Genomic DNA, 17559 nt, shown 5'->3' on the forward strand with positions numbered 1-17559 from the left:
TTTTCTCCTATTTTTTATTTTTATTTTTTATTTATTTATTTGGAGCAGTTCATAGCTAACTAATTATATTGTCACGAGAGACTGCTGTAGTTCTGCTTGTTTTAATTTCAGCGCGTTCTAGTTTGATTGACAGCCCTGTGGACCAATAAGGTCTGGAGTACGTAACGCAGGAACGCCAACATCCTGCTCCTATTGGTTAGTTGCCGCGTTAATTAGTAAGAATAACCAGCTGTAAACTATTTAGTAAGGAGGGTTGTTTGTTTGGCGGCTGGCTCAAAATACAGAGGATGGACTCGACACGTAATGGAAGCATCTGTAGGTAAGCAGAAAAACTAAAAATGTAGGCAGACAGAGAAGTGTTTTGATTTTTAGAAGAAACAACTTGAGGTACCCTTCAGTGGGGCCGTTATGACAACAAGAAAACGTTTAAAGTAAACAGTGATATTTCACTTAAGCAGAAAGAGTTTTAGGATATGGGGTTACAAATAGTGTAGATTTGAAGCAATCAAGAGCTTGCATCGTGATCAAGTATTATCCGGAAGTTGAGATGGCTAACACGGACTTAGCAACGACAACAAACCGTTAAGGAACTCTTGCTTGTTTTGGGTTTTGCTCCTCAGCTTTTTTTTTTTATTAAACTTTACTGCTAAAGCATTGTGAGCTTTTTATTTACATTTTATTTATTTAGATAAAAGCTGTATGGTAACGGCAATTCCTCCTCTCATTGTTTGTTGTGCTACCGCAGAGGCTACAGTAACAATGTCGTTGTTTTCAGACGGTTTTCATTTTACACGTGCAGCTTTAAAATAAATTTCTGGATAAATAAATAAACCTTCTTGTCCAATTATTTTTGTTTTTAAAATCGTCGTTTTATGCCTTTTTTAGGTATGAAATGACTGTGGATTTGTCTGATATGCACCAGATGCCTGTTAAAAATGTTGGAATGCACATTCTGCTTTTTAACAGTTCTCTACAATTTAAAGAAAATACATTTTTAAAAGTCAATGCTCAGCTGTGCAGCAACGTTTCTCGTTCACTGAGTAAAAATCCTTAGCATACTTCCTCTATCTTAACCTTTGATATAGCAAGTAGCTCTTTTTATGAGTGATCTATCTTCATTTATAAATATGTCGACTTAAATCAACGCACATATTTGTTTCCATTTCCGCTCACTTTCAGAAGCCTGGTCTTTAAAAACATTACACACAATTTTTTCAGTACCTGTTTTGAAGCTTCAATTTTAATATTGAAAGACAATATTACAGCATGCTTCATAATTTGAGAAACATTTCTTATGGCTTCCTACAAGTGTCTCTTGCATTTCTTATCTCCCTTTGCATTACCATGTGCCTGGTATCAGAAAAGGTGATTGTCATTGGTTGAGATGGCTTCATGTGCTGTTACAATTCAGGTGCATGGCTATAAAAAATCTCCTAAAACTAAACGTCTTTTTTTGCTTTGTGTCTGTAGTTTGTGTAGGGCAAATGTTTGTCACAGGTACTGCTAGTGAATAACAAAACCTTTTACAGGGGATAGTTTGCACTGAAACCTGAATTTCTGAAGACTGATTTGACAAATGCATCGTCATTTTTAAGGCCTTTCTATTTACTTGCTGCTTTAAACGTTTCAGTATTTTAATTATATCTTGCATGAACAGTCCAGCATTCTGCTCTGTTAAATACATGATAAACAATGAAAGTGAACAGGTGAGAATGTGAAGCTATGACAGTCATGAGAGCAAGTGTGGAAACTGACTTTCTTTTTTCATTACAGACATTTCCTAAATGGTTATTGCAGATTTGGTCCTAGATGTAAGTACCGACATGAGTGGACTGTCATGCCATCATCCCAAATATGTAGGTACTTTCAGAAAGGTGGATGCTGGTATGGCGAGCGCTGCAGGTATGTATTTATTTGTTTTTCCTCTTCCCCCAAGTAACAAAAGCAGGATCCAGAGTTTGTTCATTGTTTCCACCACCAGGTATCTCCATATCCTGCAGCCTGAAGTTGGGACAGCTGTTACTGGTAGAAGGGGTTCAGTGCCTGCTGTCTCATCCAGTGTGGCTCACGCTCCATCTATAAGAAGAGGGTCGGAACCAGCTCTTCTGCGCACTGTTGCGATGTCCAGGCAGGAATGCAATGGTTTAGAGTCTGCAAATACTCAGCATGATGTTGGGCACCTACCTGAAGATATTGCAGAGGAGCAGTCACAAGGTATTTTCTTTTTTTTTTGTGTGTGTGTGTTGGGGAGGGGTCACATGTGCAACTGTCCAAATCATTTCTCACTGTGGTCATTTCTTTGCAGAAACTGATTTGGAGTCTGTTCAGAGCTCAGAGAATGCCCTAGCAAATGCCAGCCATGGGAAAGATGAGGTTTGCTTCTAATTTGCTGGATCATTTAGTAAATTTAAAAAAAAAAAAAAAAAAAAAAACCTAAACTACCTTGACCCATTGGTTCCTTTACTGACTCTAAGGTTCTTTCTAGGGGACCTCATCTAAAACACGAGTAGATGGGGCTGCTGCTGCGGTGGCGTCTAGTCCTAAAAGTAAATCGGAGGAAATGGAGGCTGTCCTGCAGAGTAAGGACGTGACCTGTGGCATCTGCATGGACAAGGTCTATGAAAAGCCGGATGAGAGGGGCCAAGTTTTTGGGATCTTGCCAAACTGCAATCATCCCTTCTGTTTAGAATGCATCATGACCTGGAGGAAATCAAAAGATTTTGGGCCAGATGTTGTAAGGTGTGTTTTTGTTGCCACTGAAAGTAAAAAGGAAAAACAAAACCAAAGTATTTGATCCGGCATCCCTGTGTGCTTTTCATACTCCAGGACCTGCCCACAATGCCGAGTACGATCTGCCTTTTATGTGCCAAACAAATACTGGGTTGAAGGTCCTGCAAAGGAAAGTGTTATTGCTGCATTCAAGAAGAAAGCCAGGTGAGATTCAGTTATGAAACTAACTTTCACAGAAAAGTCACCAGACTGCTGGTATGTAAAGGTACATTCTCTACAATCTTTTGATTTACAAATGGGGAGCAAGGTGGGGCTCAGTGACTTGACTGAGGACGTTTTGACTCATGACATGGCTGGAGAAAGCCATTCTTATAGTTAGAAATTGACTGGCTGCAGCTGAGGCGTTCTAGTGACCGTCTTCAGTAAGTAGTTTACAGGTTAAACCTTCTCATTGAATGTAAATGTGTCTTTGTGCAAGACAGTGTATCCAGTTTTGCCCCCTAGTGTAAATTGTTTTGGATATGCGTTTGCTAAATTGTAAATAAATTACAGTATAATCAAAGCTACAGCTGTTTCTCGAAAGTTTTTTGCATCATCCTAACTAAAATTCAACATTTGGTGAGGGCTTTAGTCAATTTTTTTTTTTTTTTTTGGGAGGTGGTTCTCAGATGTCACTCTCTGACTTACCCTGATTAACTGGATTTTTAATATCGCAACTCAGAACTACAAATCCATTCTGAAGACTTAACGGGTCTTTTTTTTTTTTTTTTTTTTTTTTTAAACTATAAACTTAAGGCCCTTTTTTTTAATTCAAAACATTTTGGATTGAAATGTCAAGCCAGAACTGAACTTGTGTGGTCCGTCTGAGAGACGCACATGTGCAGCAGAAGCCTTCAGCTGTTCTCTTGTCTATGTTTTCAGTAAGAAGACATGCTGTTTCTATGACCGAAATGGATGTTGTCCCTTTAAAACGGAGTGCCTTTATCGACATGTTGAACGTCCAAATCGTGTAGCATTTTCAGTAAGTACAGTTACCCCCCCTTTTTTTTTTTTTTTGTTATAAATTTTCTGTAGTTTGTAATAAAAATGGTAGTGTTTGTGTAATTCACTGTTCTCTTGCTTCCCAAAGTATGTCTCTGATGATGAAGATGAGCTAGACCTGCTCAGATTTTTCATAACCATGACTCTCCTTGGTGGCGACGACGATACCGATGATGAGGATTTTTCCTTTTATCTGTCTGAGGAGTATGGCATGTGAGCCTCCTTTGCTCTGACATTGTGTGAAACGCTGAATGTGGCTGTGAAAATTAATAGTCCCCAGAAAAGTCAAAATACATGGCTGTATTTGGACTATTCTGTCCTCTTGAAACTTGTATTATAACAACCTTTTTTAGAAGCCTTTTATCAAGATCAGGGTTATCAGTCATAGCTCACAGAGAACCAAGTGTGTTCAGGTCTTTGAATTGGTCACACTGCAGCAGATAATCTCTTGAGCTCTCCTACAACCATAAAGAAACTAACTGTGAAATTATGTTCTTTGGTGTGGTAAGAAATGCATGTTGACACTTGGTTCTTCACATCACAGTTTGACATTTGATGCAAGTGTCTGATTCCTCCCTGATCTTCTAGTTCACATGTTGGGGTTTATTTAATCCTACCACAGCTTTAGCGTTTCAAGCATATTGATCTTCCTCCTTTTGCCTCTACTGAGATTTAATGAGTTCTCACTTTGGATTTGTGCCCCACTAATTAAGGCAATTGGTATTTTTTAAAGTGTTTATGGATGGTTGTTTTATTTGCTTGACGTTGGTGTACTGTACCCCCTCCTTGCTAATGTCCCCAAACTGACTCCTGTTTAAAATAACTGTCATGACCTTTTTTTTTTTTTTTTTCTGTTTTGTTTTTCATGAACTTCAAGAATATAAAATATTAGGATTTTATTTCTTTTAAACAAGTTGTACCTGTACACTGAAAATAAAAATGTTTCACACTTTGTCTCACTAAATAGGTGTTGGTTTGACATTTCTGACATTTGACATTATAAAAATTGAAAAGAACAGTCCATTTGGGAACTGTGTGTATATTGTGTGTGTATGTGTGTGTATGTGTGTGTGTGTATATATATATATATTTTTTTTTTATTTATTTATTTAAATTCCCCTGTTTTGGCTAGCTTGTTACAACTTGCGGCAAACTTGGAGAATAGGTGAACGCCAGCACGACGTAGGAAGTTATTACTTGGGCCTGTGCAATATGCTCCGGTACAGTAGGTGGCGCTATACGTCTAATAGTTGGCTTTTACTTCAGTCAGCAACTGTAAAGAGATATGAGTTAAGTGGCGGGCTTGCAGCTGACCAGGTCTAATGAAGAACGGGGCAGATATGCAGCACTTGGCCAGCTTGTCAGGATCAGTACGTCTGAGTCGCTTTGACGCGCAGTCGAGGTTGTTGCTTCGGGCGCTGATGTCTGGAGCTTCGGGGGCTCACAGAGCGCTGACCGTCCTCCACAGGCAGCAGCGGGCAAACCCGGATTTCTCACTGCGTAACCTTATTCAAGCACTCTGTCAAGATGAAATTGCCTGTCCAGAGGCTCAAATTGGGCCACTTGTTGTGTAAGTGCAATGGTACTGGCTTTCCGCGGTGAAATGTGCTACTTTTTAGCTAGACTTTAACCGTTAATGACGGGAACGTAGCTTTGACACTTGTTTCCTTAAATTGGATGTACCCAGTCGTGGCTAACTCAAATCTATGGTCTAACTGCATATATTTTATCAGCTTGACAGTATGGATTGCGTGAGTTTAGTTAAAACTATTTAAGGCTTAAAATAAATGCATATTGAACATGCAGGTGGAACCAAAGAAAATAGAATATCACTGATTTTTTTTCAGTAATTCAACTTAAAAAGGTAAACTAATATACAGACTCATTATATGCAAAATGAGATTTCAAGCATTATTTTGTCACACTAATAAGCTAATTAAACACCTGCAAAGGACTCCTGGGCATTTACATGGTCTCTGTGTATTTCAGTAGAATTTCCAATCATGGAGAAGTTTGCTGAAATGACAGTTGTTCAGAAAACCATCACTGACACCCTCCACAAGGAGGGACAGCTTTAAAAGGTAATTGCAAAAGAAATTGGATGCTCTCAAAGTGCTGCATCAAAGTTCATCAGTGAAAAGTTGAGTGGAGGAGGGGAAATGTGGAAGGAAAAGGTGGAACGACCAGCAGGGATGACTGCAGCCTGGAGAGGATCGTCAGGAAAAGGCCATTGAAAAATGTGGGGGAGCTTCACAAGGAGTGGACTAAGGCTAGAGTTAGTGTTTCGAGAGCACTAACATAGACGGATCCTAGTCATGGGCTTCACATGTCGTGTTCCTCTTGTCATGCAACTCCTGAACAAAATGCACCGTCAGAAGTATCTTACCTGGGCTACAGAAAAAATGAACTGGTTTGTTGAGCAGTGGTCCAAAGCGCTCTTTTCTGATGAGCAAATTTTGCATCTTATTTGGAAATCAAGGTCCCAGAGTCTGTAGGAAGAATGGAGAGGCAACAATCCAAGACACTTAAAGTGCAGCAAGAAGTTTACTCAGTCTGCATTGATTTGTGGAGCCATGTCATCTGCCGGTGTTGGTCCACTGTGCTGCCCTAATGGTTTGGGACACTAAATGTTGTAACTTTTCTTGGTTGTGTTATAGCACCAAATAGCTTTGCATGAAAGAGTTACTTCTAAGAAGTATTTTTCCATTTTGAGCCATCAGCTTCTTCTTAAACGGCTATAATAGTTTAAAAACTGACATCAAAAGCACAGAAGAGAAGAAATTTTGACCTACTGATGTCTGCTTAATACCATGAGTAGTTCATCTTCACTGGATAATGCTGAACTAAGTCTGTCAAACTGTGTTTTTTCCCCCCTTCTTCATCTCTTCTAGTAAACCAAACGTGTGCCTGTTTTCAGCATCGTTCAAACAAAATCTGCTGTTTTTCATCTATCTGGTGCACTCTGTTCTGCCCAAAACCACTATCTTCCAGCTGCTGAGTTGTCTCAGCCAGGAGTCTCATCCAAACCCCTGGATTACCGCTCTGTGTAGACAGCTGGAGAGAAAGCTGGGGACCCACCCTGATGAGCCTTTATACACCAATGCATGCTGTCAGAGGCTACAGGAGTTTTCAAAGCGCTTGGTTGGTTCTGGTGTGACTGGAGGATGGGCCAAGTGCTTCAGCAGTCAAACAGTAAGCTCTGAATCTCAGAGCACGTTTGATGTAGATGAGCTGGGAGCACAAAGGAAAAGGAGGGGCAGTTTTGTCCATCTGGACTCGGACATTGAAGAAACAGGACGGCAGAGCAAACGAATGAAGTTGGAAGTTGGTGAGCCTGTTAGTTCAGAAGAAGAGACTCTAAAAGCTACAACACTAGGAGGATCTGAAAGTGCTGCTCATGCAGAAACGCCTACATCGGACGGTGTGTGTGATGTCCTGCCTGAACACATTAAGGTGAACAAACTAGAGCTATTTTTATTCCATAAAAGAGCAAGATTTTTCAAATGATACTTCCCTTACACAATGGTCATCAAATGCATTAAATATTTATCTTCACACTGCTTGAAACAGACCAAAACCACAGTAATAAAAGTGATCTCTTGTTTTTGTCTGTTTAGGTCTCTGTTGTTCAAATTCAAGAATTGCTGGAGAATCAGGCTGAGGTAATAGAAATCTTCTCTATCTTGTTACTACTGCAGTACAGACTGGTTTTGACATCAGGTACTACTACTATTTTCTGTATTTTTTTTGTTTCAGTGGGACCAAAACTCCACAGATGTGTTCAAAGTGCTGAATGATTGTAATCCCAGTCAAGTATGGCCTTAAAATATGTATATACATCCATCCATTATTTCACGAGAAAAAAAATATTGGAATCATTATTTTAATATTCCGGCACATAACGGCTGCACTGGATTTTTGCATTTTTGATAAAAACATTCAGTTTAAGTAACACAATAGTTACAAGTTTGTTCAGCTACACTAATGATGGGAGAAATGTCATTTTAACCAAGCAGGAGGCACTTCCAATGATGTCTGTCTTTTACAGGTGGAGGTCTTATGTAACATGTTGAGACTGCCTGACTTACCAGAACATACTCTGACAAAACTGTGCAACAGTATTTTGTCCCTCTCTCCTGACCTGAGCTACAGCACCGCATCATCTCTCATCAAGAGCCTCCTGCTGGAGAAGGTACAACACGGGACATGACAAGGATGCAGACAGAGGTGCTGTGTTCGATACTGACGAGATGTTTACTTTACGTCACAGGTCCTTGTACTGTCAGAGCCGGCCTCCAGATGTCTGGTCACGGCAGTGACATCACTGTGTAGCCGCTATCCCAGACCGATGTGCCACGCTTTAATCGGATCAGTGTTGGAGGAGAAAAACATCGGTGAGGTGCAGGTGCTGCCCCTGAGTCTTGTAAATAATCATTATTGTGGAGCAAATGCACTGAGATGAGATTTTTTTTTTTTTTTTTTTTTTTTTTTTGTGGCCAAATCATTGAGCAGAAACAACATGCACCAGCTTAACACACTTCACATATAGTTGTGACTTGTTAGTTTATTTTAAAAAAGAACATACAGGCTAGACAAGTAATTTGGTGATGCTGAAAAGTTCTTTTAGAGATTGTGACTGCGGTTTGGTAACTTCTCTGTGCCAACATGAAAACGACTTGTTTGAAGAACACAATGAAACTGGAAGCTTTAAGAAAAGAAAAGGTTTCTATAGTTTACATAAATTAGAAATGCCTGTTTAAGCTATTTTTTAACCACAGTACAATCCAAAGTCCTCATGCATTAGTTAACATTATTGTTAAGCATTTCCACTTTTCCAAAGTCTTGAAGAAGCCCCTATCTGTTTTTGAAGGTTCTCATTCATCCAGGTCATGGTCAGCTTGACTGGGTTCAGTTTCTTGAAGACATTTCACTATTTGTCCAGAACAGTTTCTTTAGTTTTTTAGTTTAGTTTTAAAATGAAATTTAGAGGATTCCTTTAGGGGAGGAAGAAGTCTGTGAAACGACTGAAAGTTTAGAATCTACAACCATCGTTGAGGGTACAGACTCACTCGAGGTCTCGTTAAAGTGGCCAGACATCGAGCCAGGCCTTTCAGTGTGGAGTTTGCATGTTCGCCCCATGTATGCGTGTGTTCTCTCTGGGTACTCTGGCTTCTTCCCACAGTCCAAACACATGCATGTTAGGCTAAGTGCTCATTACAGAATTTCCCTCAGAGGAAGTGTGAGTGGTTGTTTGTCTCTGCTTTGGCGTTGCGATGGACTACGGACCTATCCATGGTTTATTCTGCCTCTCGCCTAGTAGCTGCTGGGTCAGGCTCCGCCCCCACAACCTGCACTAAAATAAAGAGGTATAGAAAATGGATGAATTGATGGATGAATGGGCAAAATCTTTTTTTTTTTTTTTTCTCATGTCAGTGAGCAGAATTGTAGATAATCCATTGTACTGATTTGATGATATCAAAAAGTGTGTGAAATCAGGTAAGAAATCAAATGCAGACTATGTGTTAAGAGGCTTCAGAGCAGCAGTTATCAAGCTTGTATGAATTTAATGTTCTGCTTCTAGTATGTATTACAGGACAGATGCTTTGGAATTAATGGAAGTCAGGTTGAAAGCCTCTTTATTCAATATTTGGATCCAGCATCAGTTGATCTTCTTATTAAGACATTTTTTGTTTTCAGGGCATCCACAAGCAGAGCTTCTGAACAGACTGATAGAGGGCTGTTTGGATTCCCACTACAGGCTGCTGGTGCTCCAGTAAGATTAAACATTTAAATACTATGTTCAGTCCAGTCAATCAAATCACTGATGCACGATTTATTTATTTATTTGCTTGTCTTTTGTTGTTTAATTGAATTTCAGAATGACATTCAGAACTACTTGGAGTGAGGCAGTGCTCTCCATTATCCACAGCTTGCTAGACTCAAAGGTAATTGTTTATTTATTAATTCACTTAATCATGATATTCATTGTCAGTGTGTAAACTTTTTTTCTTTATTTTTTGCCTGCCCAGCCTGTGCTGAATGAAGACGTTTTCACACAGTTTACCCAACAACTCGTCAGCCAAGCTCCTAATTTAACTAAGTCTGTGAAGTTTGCAAAAATGATGCTAACAGTACTCAGCAAATACAGCAGCCATGTAAGTTTGCTAAATTATTTCATGCATGCTGGCTGAACAGTGGATTGGACAGTATTTGTAATAATTCTAATTATGCATCCATCTTTTTCCAGGTGACTGCTGAACATAAACAGTCCCTGTCCAGTTGTCTGATGTTAAACGAGACATTCCTGAAGAAATCTCTTCACGCTGCTTTGAAACGAATCACACACACATAGTGCAAGTATTACATGTTAGTAAACCTGCTGAAAATAAAGCACCTAAGTCCATCAAAGAGGAAACTTTACTATTCCAAGCACTTAAAATTACCATAACATTGTTTAGCTTAATTTACATAGTTTATTCTGCTGTAATATTTAATGTGGTGCTCTTTGTGTGTTTTAGTAAAATATAAACTAAGCGCTGTGGTTGTTAATGTTACAGTTCCCCAGACATGAGTTGGCCATGAACTCACAGGTGTGCACAGCTAAAGAATGTTTTAAAACACCACTGTGATGATGTAGCTCATGAGTCCTTGTTATAAAGATTTTCTTGTGCTGTTTATTCTGTTATTGAGTTTGTTTGTTTTTTTTTTTCAAACAAAATTCCCATTATGCTCTGATCAAATTTATTTCACATCAAAATGCGTTGTGTAATTTAACAGCGTATTCACTCAAATTGTAATAATGAATAAAACTTTGACATTGGTGACTTTTGCTTTTATTTAATGTTAAAAGACAGCTTCACTGCATTTGATGTGTAAAACTGTCATTTTACTGTACTTATTCTAACTAGATGAGTTGATGCACATTTTACACACGTTTTTGACAATTTAGCCTTTATTTTCTCAAGATTAACATCATCAAGATCAAGATTGTTTATTTGTCATTATACAAGTACAACGAATTGTATTCCAGTACAACCCGTCCACAGGATCAGGCAGACTTAAACAGCAGCTGCAACACACCTATATTCTATCTTTTACTTCCCAGTAAAATGTATTTTGAGCACTTTCATAATATACAAAATTCCATAAATGCACCAGTTTTACTGAACAGCAAACATTTATGTCCTATTTATTTCCTATTTTAACTAAGTTACAACACAAACTACAGTTAAAGCCTAGACCTTTATTTCAATAAATTAATTTGTAATTTCATACAACTTTCTTTTCCTTTGGTTTTCTTTTTATATAAATGTCTATTTTGTGCGCTTTCAGTGCCTTCATTTGAAAAGGTTTGAGCATAGGGTTTGAGAGCAAAAAAATGGCCTCTCTTGATGACGTAGACGTTGCTCGCGTTTATTTTGCGTAACTTCCGGCAGAACTTCCTTTTTCAGCGTAGCAAGAGGAGAGGGTGCGTCGGCTAACATGAGGTAGGCTATGATTTAGTAAGTAAATATGTTTAAACATGTATTTAAAACACGTGATGTGTATCAATCGCAGGGATTTATGACTTCAAATTTGTATACATATGTGTATCGTATAGTTTTTAGAAGTCAGTTAAAATTAAACGTAGTGAAGTGGATCATCTGCCGGTGTAGCCGGAGGAAACCGTACTGCGTTGTGTGGACTTAATCCGCAACCATCCACAGATAAAAAGCGCATATATCATCGCAATCCTCAATTAGAATTTTACAGTACATCTCATAGATGATATAATTCACATTTTTACTGCACTTACTGGTTACATAATACCTCTTTGATAGCATCATAGTGCAACGCTACCGAACTACATTGAATGGAGCCTTTCATACAGTAACAACTATTTTAAACATATCTTAATATTTTGCATCCTACAGTAAGGTCTCCAGGGACACGTTGTATGAAGCTGTGAAGGAGGTCCTTCAGGGTTCATTGGCCAAACCTAGGAAGTAAGTATATATCAAGAAAAGTATTGGATCTGAAACAGAAGTGTTTTTTTAGGCGTACAACCCAGAACTTTTTTGTAATCTTCCATTTGTTAATAGGTTTGTGGAGACTGTGGAGCTGCAAATCAGCCTTAAAAACTATGATCCCCAGAAGGACAAGCGTTTCTCCGGCACTGTCAGGTTCGACCTTTTACTGTCTCACCCAACCTTTTCCCTGTTGGCTTCCAGCCCTGTCTGAGGTTCAAAATATCCTTGTATGTAAAAAGTAGAAGAATTAATCTAGATGGGGCAGGAACAGACATGGAGAAGTACTTTGGGTAGTCTGACTGAACCCACTCAGCTTTGGCTGGTGAAGGTGAAGCAGGCGGACCCCTACCCTGGGTCTTAAAACATGAGGGGAGGCTTTGAGTGGCTGAGCTGGTAGGTTCACGTCCTCAAGCCGACCAATTTTACTTTATATATATCCAGAGAGGTCAGCCGGACACCGGCCACTGTGGTGGTAAGAATTTTGTCTACTTGCACTATGAAATCAGGAAAATGTCTTTTGGAAACATTAATTTGTTTCTGTACATTAACCATGGTTTTATTACAAATCAAACTTTCAAATGTTATTTTTTTAAGAGGTATACTTATTTCAAACACTATACAACAATACTGGTAAATGTCTTTACTACAGTGGATGCCTTTTTGAGTGTCGTGTTGGGAGTATTTTGCTAACTGCTCTGTGAATGTGCAGGCTGAAGAGTCTCCCCAGGCCCAAGTTCTCCGTGTGCGTCCTGGGAGACCAGCAGCACTGTGATGAGGCTAAAGCTGCTGAAATGCCCCACATGGACATTGAGGCTCTGAAGAAGCTTAACAAAAATAAAAAGCTGGTGAAGAAGCTTGGTAGGTAGTTTGCATAAACTACACTAGGCAGAAACCTGATCATTAGCTGTTAATGCTATCCTAACCTTACTGTTTCCATTGTCTTCTAGCCAAGAAGTATGATGCCTTCCTGGCCTCAGAGTCTCTCATCAAGCAGATCCCTCGTATCTTGGGACCTGGGTTGAACAAGGCTGGCAAGTTCCCCTCCCTGCTTACCCACAATGAAAACCTGAACACAAAGGTGGACGAGGTTAAATCGACCATCAAATTTCAGATGAAGAAGGTGAAAATATTAAGTTAAATTTCCAATACCTTCATTGTTTGAGTTGATAATTGAGTCAGTGTTTAATGCTGCTGTATATGCTGCAGGTGCTCTGTCTGGCTGTGGCTGTTGGACATGTGAAGATGACGGAGGATGAGCTCGTTTACAACATCCATTTGGCTGTCAACTTCCTTGTGTCTCTGCTGAAGAAAAACTGGCAGAATGTGCGCGCCCTCTACGTCAAGAGCACCATGGGCAAACCCCAACGCCTCTATTAAATGCAGCTTTTCTATTAATAAAAGTTGGAAATGCTCCAAAGTTTGTTGCACTGGGTGATTTTTCTTAGATATCCTCTTGAAAGTAGTCATGTCATTTAACAGTATAAAAGAATTGGAATTTAAAATGGTAAAAAAGGCATATCATTCTCCAGTTAAAAAATAATATAAACCTGGGCTTTAATATTGTAAATATTTGGACACTGATAGTTTTTCTGTTTAAGCCAGCGGGTGTATCAAACCTATCATTTCATACCTGTACACCTTGAGTGAATTTAAGATAAATGTGAAAAGCAAGACACTAAATTTTGATATTCAACTGCCCCCTTTGTATCCTGGTCTTATGGATAGCTGCATACTGGCTTTTCTCATCCTGCAATATTTAATGGTACCCTTTTTAAAGAAGGGAGTTGATCTGAAGTGTGTTTGATTATCCAGTTTTGTTTATTTTGTTTTCCTTTTTGCAAATATGTGCTTTAGTTAAAATATTTTCTCCCAAAAGTTTCTGACCATTTTTCCTGTTGTCAGGTGTGTTATGAGTTCAGAATGTGGGTTTGTATTGGACCTGGAAAACATGTCTTGAAAGCAGCATATATTGCTTTCAAAAAGTAGTCAGAATAAACCCCAAGATTTGGGGAAGTACTAGAGCGGGACACAGCTTCCCATGAGCCTCTTGGGTCAGTCATCTTGCTCTGGTTTGACTGTGGATCTCTTAATAGGATTATCTATTCTCGGGACAGGAGAGAGACAGAGGGCAGAATGAACTAAAGACAAGACTTGTAACGATATCTCTACTTTTCAGCAGCAATGAAAACCCCGCTTCTCACTGTAGATGAGATTTGTCTAATTTCATCATTTAGTTAAAGCATTTGGGTTATTCTAATGGGCACGATGGGTGACTCTCTAATGGGCGCTGAGGTGAGATAAATAATCTACCAACCGCTTTATCTGTTTCTGTTTACACTTTATATATCTAATACCTCCATGATATATTTTAAGGGTTTACAGCCAGACGCGGGGACAAGCAGACAGAACTTATCCACCAAGCCTGACAGTGAGGACAGCGAGGAAGGTAATGCTTAATGGCACGGTCACTGAACGACCATCAACTGTTGTTAGGACTCTACATTAAACTGGATTAAAATGTTAACAGAAACCAGTCATGAAGAGCCACCAATCACAAACTGGAGTGACCTGTCCATCATTGAGCGTGTCGGCCTCAACAGGTGCAACACGGCCGCATCAGAATATAGTTAAATCAACATTTCAGTTTTCCTGACAAGTGTTTCATACAACTTTTTTTTTGTTTGTTTGTTTGTTTGTTTGTTTGTTTTGTTTTCACAGTATGGAGATGTCAGAGAACGATTTGGAGGTAAGCTGATAACACTTCTCATTTTCCCTGAATGTTTAATTTAGCAGATTTGCCATTATGTTTTGGCTTTTTGCAAATTACGTTTGATTTAGGTATGAAAAAGTAAAAAGAGTTGAATGAAATACCTTGTCTCTTCAGGGCCTAACATGCAGGCTTGCACTGCTTGCAGTAATGTGTTTTTGCCCCCCCAGACAGCCTTCTCTCAGATCTCCCTGGCCTTTCGCTGTGATCAGTACACCCTGAAACAGAGACTGCAGGCGGAGGAGCATGCCCGAAACCTGGCTGAGGAGAACATCCAGCTTGAACTGACCAGAGGCAGGGAGACCCTGGAGGTATAATATGAGGCAGCAAATCTACAGCACAGAAAAGCTTAAAGACTTTTCATGTATTTCATATTTTGTTATAATGCACATTTGCCTTAAATTCAATCAACTTAATGTTTTTCCTTATAAAGTATAATTATAATCATAGTACAGACTGTACATTATTGTTTTATCATTACTTTTACAAAACACCCCAAAATCTCTGTACTTTGTTGCGTAGGATTATAAGTGATAATAAAACAATAATCAAATATTAAAATATCCCATTTTAAAATTTATTGAGCCTTTGCACTTCATGCTTTTAGAGGCTCCTCTCTGGCCATTTACAGCTTTAAGTCTTCTTGAGTATGATCATACAAGCTTCTCATATATTTTCTTTTTTGGTGTGCTAAGGGTTCTTGTCTTGCTGAAATGTAAGCCTTCATCCTATCTAGCATCTTGAACATCTTTAAAAAGCTGCCACTCAAGTTTGCTCTCTATTTTCCTCAGTCCATCTTTTGCTTATGCTTTCAATCATTGAAAAACTTTCCCACAGAGGGCTGATGGTCACTCACTAACGTCTCATAGATCATTTTTCTGATGCTACAAGAGAGCAGGTGCACGTGTGACTTTGTGTGTGTTTACAGGCACTGAAGAGCGTGTGTTTGGACAGTAAGCGCAGTAATATCCTGCAGAGGCTGGAGTTGTGTCTGGATATCCTTGGTGGGACAGTAGAGCGAATCTCCACCACAGCGGAGGTGCTCGGTGCTGTGCACCAGGTACGAGGAAGCTCCTTTGCTTTTATGCTGTAAGAAAGCAGGTTTCTTGCTGTCAAGTCAGTTAGGACGACGAGCAATAACATAAAGAAGAAACAGTAACTAATCAAAGTACTTATTTATAAAGTCTATTAGGATTAGTTTTAAATGCAAATTAATGTCTGATATTCAGGATTTTCAGGAGATTTTATGACTCTGTTTCTAAAGCCTACCAAGTTAAAATTGATCTGCTAACTATATGAATGATTTCTTTATATTGCCCAAGGCTAGCATCTGTGTTTGTCTGGTGTAATAACCCTATATCTTACAGCTGTTTTGTTTTCTTTCCTGGACAGGAGGCTCGAGTGAGTCGAGCAGTGGAGCTCATGGTGGCTCACGTGGAGAGTCTGAGGAGGCGTCATGACAGAAACGTAGCAGAGCTGGAAGAAACCAAAAAGATGATGCAGCAGCAGAACCCCCGGAGACGCAGCATCAATCCAACAATCTCAGCAGGTTTATGAAGCTTTAATGTGTTTGATAGTGTTTTTATTTTTCTGTTTTCTGCTGTCATGAGCTAAGCTGAAACTGGATTTCCTTTTGCAGATGTAGAGGAAAGTGACAAAATGGGCTCTAATCAGGTATAAAGATTATGGCTTGCTTCTACGATCTGCCTCATCTGAACTTTTATATTTAAGTTCTTTCTTGCCTTGTTTTTCTATCAGAATGTTTTGCGTCGAAGGATCAGTGCATCAGTCATTTCCAGCCAAACTCAGGTGAGGAGGTTTTTTTTTGTTGGTGAAGTCTCTCTATTTTTCTTGGAGATGATCATCCTTAAACCATAACAAATTTCTTCTTCACAGGAGAAAAAGAAGCGAGACTCCAGGAAACGGGTCTCCTCCATTAAGAAGCCGTCCCCCGTGTGCCTGTCTCGTTCCCTGAGCTTAGAGTCCAGCTGTTTAACCATAACCAGGGATGACAGCTACTCCATGGATGACAGGTCAGCTTGAGACTTAAGTTTAAAGTTAATGCTTTGACTCTGGACCTTGTGGTTGTATTTAGCATTAACATATCTTTTTTTTTTTTTTTTTTAGACCTCACAATCCAGAACGACCAGAAGCTTCAGCTCCTCAACCTCCTCCAGACCCCACCCTTGGTCCAGCTCCCAACCCAGAGATCCCCACTTCTGAGCAAGCGCCCCCCATAAAGACACAAACCAAAAAGTACGGCAGTGTTCTTGGACTAGAACAAACTAAGAGAAACACAAAGTTATTACCTGCGGTAAAGACCAACTTGCTGAAGCTTGATCCTGTGGCAGTGAAGGATTTCTGTGCTTCCCAAAGGCTTTAAATCAAATCTACCACATGGCATGTAAAGTCCACAATGTCAATAAAAGACTCAACTTTAAAAAATACATAGAAATGGACCTCATAGGAAATGTAATTTAGCCTTTAACTTGCTCAATAAGTTAGTTAATATGAATTTTACACAACTTTGTCCCTCCCGTAAACTGGTTTTAATGAAGGTTGCTATTTTGTCTGTCACGTGTGTCTTATGGATGCATTTAAGTGAAAGCTTCTGTGGCTTCATTACAGTCCCACTCTGGACACTTTGCGACAAAGACACAAGGGCAAAGCAGCTTTATCAAACAAAGGAAAGGAGAAAAAGGTGACGAATATCTACAGTCAAAACTCTATGGGCACGTAAGTAAACATAAAAAATACATATCTTTGAGATGACTAAGTTTTTTTTCCTTTACCTAACACTGACTGAGAGCTCTGCCCAGGTGTGGAACCCCATGCAAACAGCACCCTCTGGGTCTCAGGCTGTATCACTGCCGATGGACACGTATCTGCATAAACCTGCTTCTGCTCATCTGTGTCATCATGCTGACTTACTTCTTCTGGAAGCTTCATGAAGGAGAATTTGAGCCATGATCTGCTCTCCAGGAAATATTATGAGCATTCACATGGATTCTG

At 39.4% G+C, this 17559-nt stretch overlaps 4 protein-coding genes across 7 annotated transcripts; all 4 read left to right on the plus strand.

Moving 5' to 3' along the window:
- The first annotated feature begins 164 nt into the window (after window positions 1-164).
- Window positions 165-4748, plus strand: mkrn4 (makorin, ring finger protein, 4). 3 transcript variants are annotated; one of them, XM_042004907.1, is made up of 8 exons: window positions 165-319; window positions 1774-1902; window positions 1982-2214; window positions 2306-2373; window positions 2486-2739; window positions 2827-2934; window positions 3652-3751; window positions 3860-4748. In XM_042004907.1, exons 1-8 carry the CDS (start codon window positions 288-290, stop codon window positions 3986-3988), a joined length of 1053 nt encoding a protein of 350 aa, XP_041860841.1. In that variant the 5' UTR covers window positions 165-287; the 3' UTR covers window positions 3989-4748. The 3 variants fall into 3 exon arrangements, with proteins under 3 accessions (XP_041860841.1, XP_041860842.1, XP_041860843.1); XM_042004908.1 differs by having other exon boundaries at window positions 3652-3745; XM_042004909.1 differs by having other exon boundaries at window positions 257-315.
- Window positions 4749-5032: 284 nt separating this feature from the next.
- fance (FA complementation group E) lies at window positions 5033-10591 on the plus strand. Its single transcript, XM_042004861.1, has 10 exons — window positions 5033-5341; window positions 6663-7224; window positions 7389-7433; window positions 7528-7584; window positions 7820-7963; window positions 8042-8165; window positions 9469-9544; window positions 9650-9716; window positions 9801-9926; window positions 10019-10591. Exons 1-10 carry the CDS (start codon window positions 5094-5096, stop codon window positions 10121-10123), a joined length of 1554 nt encoding a protein of 517 aa, XP_041860795.1. The 5' UTR covers window positions 5033-5093; the 3' UTR covers window positions 10124-10591.
- Window positions 10592-11169: 578 nt separating this feature from the next.
- Window positions 11170-13197, plus strand: rpl10a (ribosomal protein L10a). The gene is made up of 6 exons (XM_042003891.1): window positions 11170-11258; window positions 11685-11756; window positions 11853-11933; window positions 12490-12638; window positions 12728-12900; window positions 12987-13197. The coding sequence occupies exons 1-6, from the start codon at window positions 11254-11256 to the stop codon at window positions 13155-13157; spliced, it is 651 nt and encodes a 216-aa protein (XP_041859825.1). The 5' UTR covers window positions 11170-11253; the 3' UTR covers window positions 13158-13197.
- Window positions 13198-13336: 139 nt separating this feature from the next.
- LOC121651580 (inositol 1,4,5-triphosphate receptor associated 2) lies at window positions 13337-17517 on the plus strand. Of its 2 annotated transcripts, XM_042003889.1 has the most exons (12): window positions 13337-14226; window positions 14308-14380; window positions 14499-14526; window positions 14718-14858; window positions 15476-15607; window positions 15940-16096; window positions 16187-16221; window positions 16306-16356; window positions 16444-16580; window positions 16675-16803; window positions 17176-17283; window positions 17367-17517. In XM_042003889.1, the coding sequence occupies exons 1-12, from the start codon at window positions 14139-14141 to the stop codon at window positions 17515-17517; spliced, it is 1230 nt and encodes a 409-aa protein (XP_041859823.1). In that variant the 5' UTR covers window positions 13337-14138. The 2 variants fall into 2 exon arrangements, with proteins under 2 accessions (XP_041859823.1, XP_041859824.1); XM_042003890.1 differs by having other exon boundaries at window positions 14114-14380; window positions 14696-14858.
- Window positions 17518-17559: the final 42 nt, after the last annotated feature.

Source organism: Melanotaenia boesemani, chromosome 13 (genome assembly GCF_017639745.1).
Source record: "Melanotaenia boesemani isolate fMelBoe1 chromosome 13, fMelBoe1.pri, whole genome shotgun sequence".
Classification (NCBI taxonomy): Eukaryota; Metazoa; Chordata; class Actinopteri; order Atheriniformes; family Melanotaeniidae; genus Melanotaenia; species Melanotaenia boesemani.

Bases quoted from the DNA above. Each gene is read 5' to 3' on its own strand.
- fance (XM_042004861.1), top strand. From the start codon at position 5,094: ATGAAGAACGGGGCAGATATGCAGCACTTGGCCAGCTTGTCAGGATCA. The intron at 7,434-7,527 runs GTAATAGAAATC...TTTTTGTTTCAG, and splicing joins TGCTGGAGAATCAGGCTGAG to TGGGACCAAAACTCCACAGA. The intron at 9,927-10,018 runs GTAAGTTTGCTA...ATCTTTTTCCAG, and splicing joins TCAGCAAATACAGCAGCCAT to GTGACTGCTGAACATAAACA.
- rpl10a (XM_042003891.1), top strand. The intron at 11,757-11,852 runs GTAAGTATATAT...ATTTGTTAATAG, and splicing joins TCATTGGCCAAACCTAGGAA to GTTTGTGGAGACTGTGGAGC. The intron at 11,934-12,489 runs GTTCGACCTTTT...GTGAATGTGCAG, and splicing joins CGTTTCTCCGGCACTGTCAG to GCTGAAGAGTCTCCCCAGGC.
- mkrn4 (XM_042004907.1), top strand. From the start codon at position 288: ATGGACTCGACACGTAATGGAAGCATCTGTAG. The intron at 320-1,773 runs GTAAGCAGAAAA...TTTTCATTACAG, and splicing joins CGTAATGGAAGCATCTGTAG to ACATTTCCTAAATGGTTATT. The intron at 2,935-3,651 runs GTGAGATTCAGT...CTATGTTTTCAG, and splicing joins GCATTCAAGAAGAAAGCCAG to TAAGAAGACATGCTGTTTCT.
- LOC121651580 (XM_042003889.1), top strand. From the start codon at position 14,139: ATGATATATTTTAAGGGTTTACAGCCAGACGCGGGGACAAGCAGACAG. The intron at 14,227-14,307 runs GTAATGCTTAAT...AAATGTTAACAG, and splicing joins CAGTGAGGACAGCGAGGAAG to AAACCAGTCATGAAGAGCCA. The intron at 16,804-17,175 runs GTACGGCAGTGT...GCTTCATTACAG, and splicing joins ATAAAGACACAAACCAAAAA to TCCCACTCTGGACACTTTGC.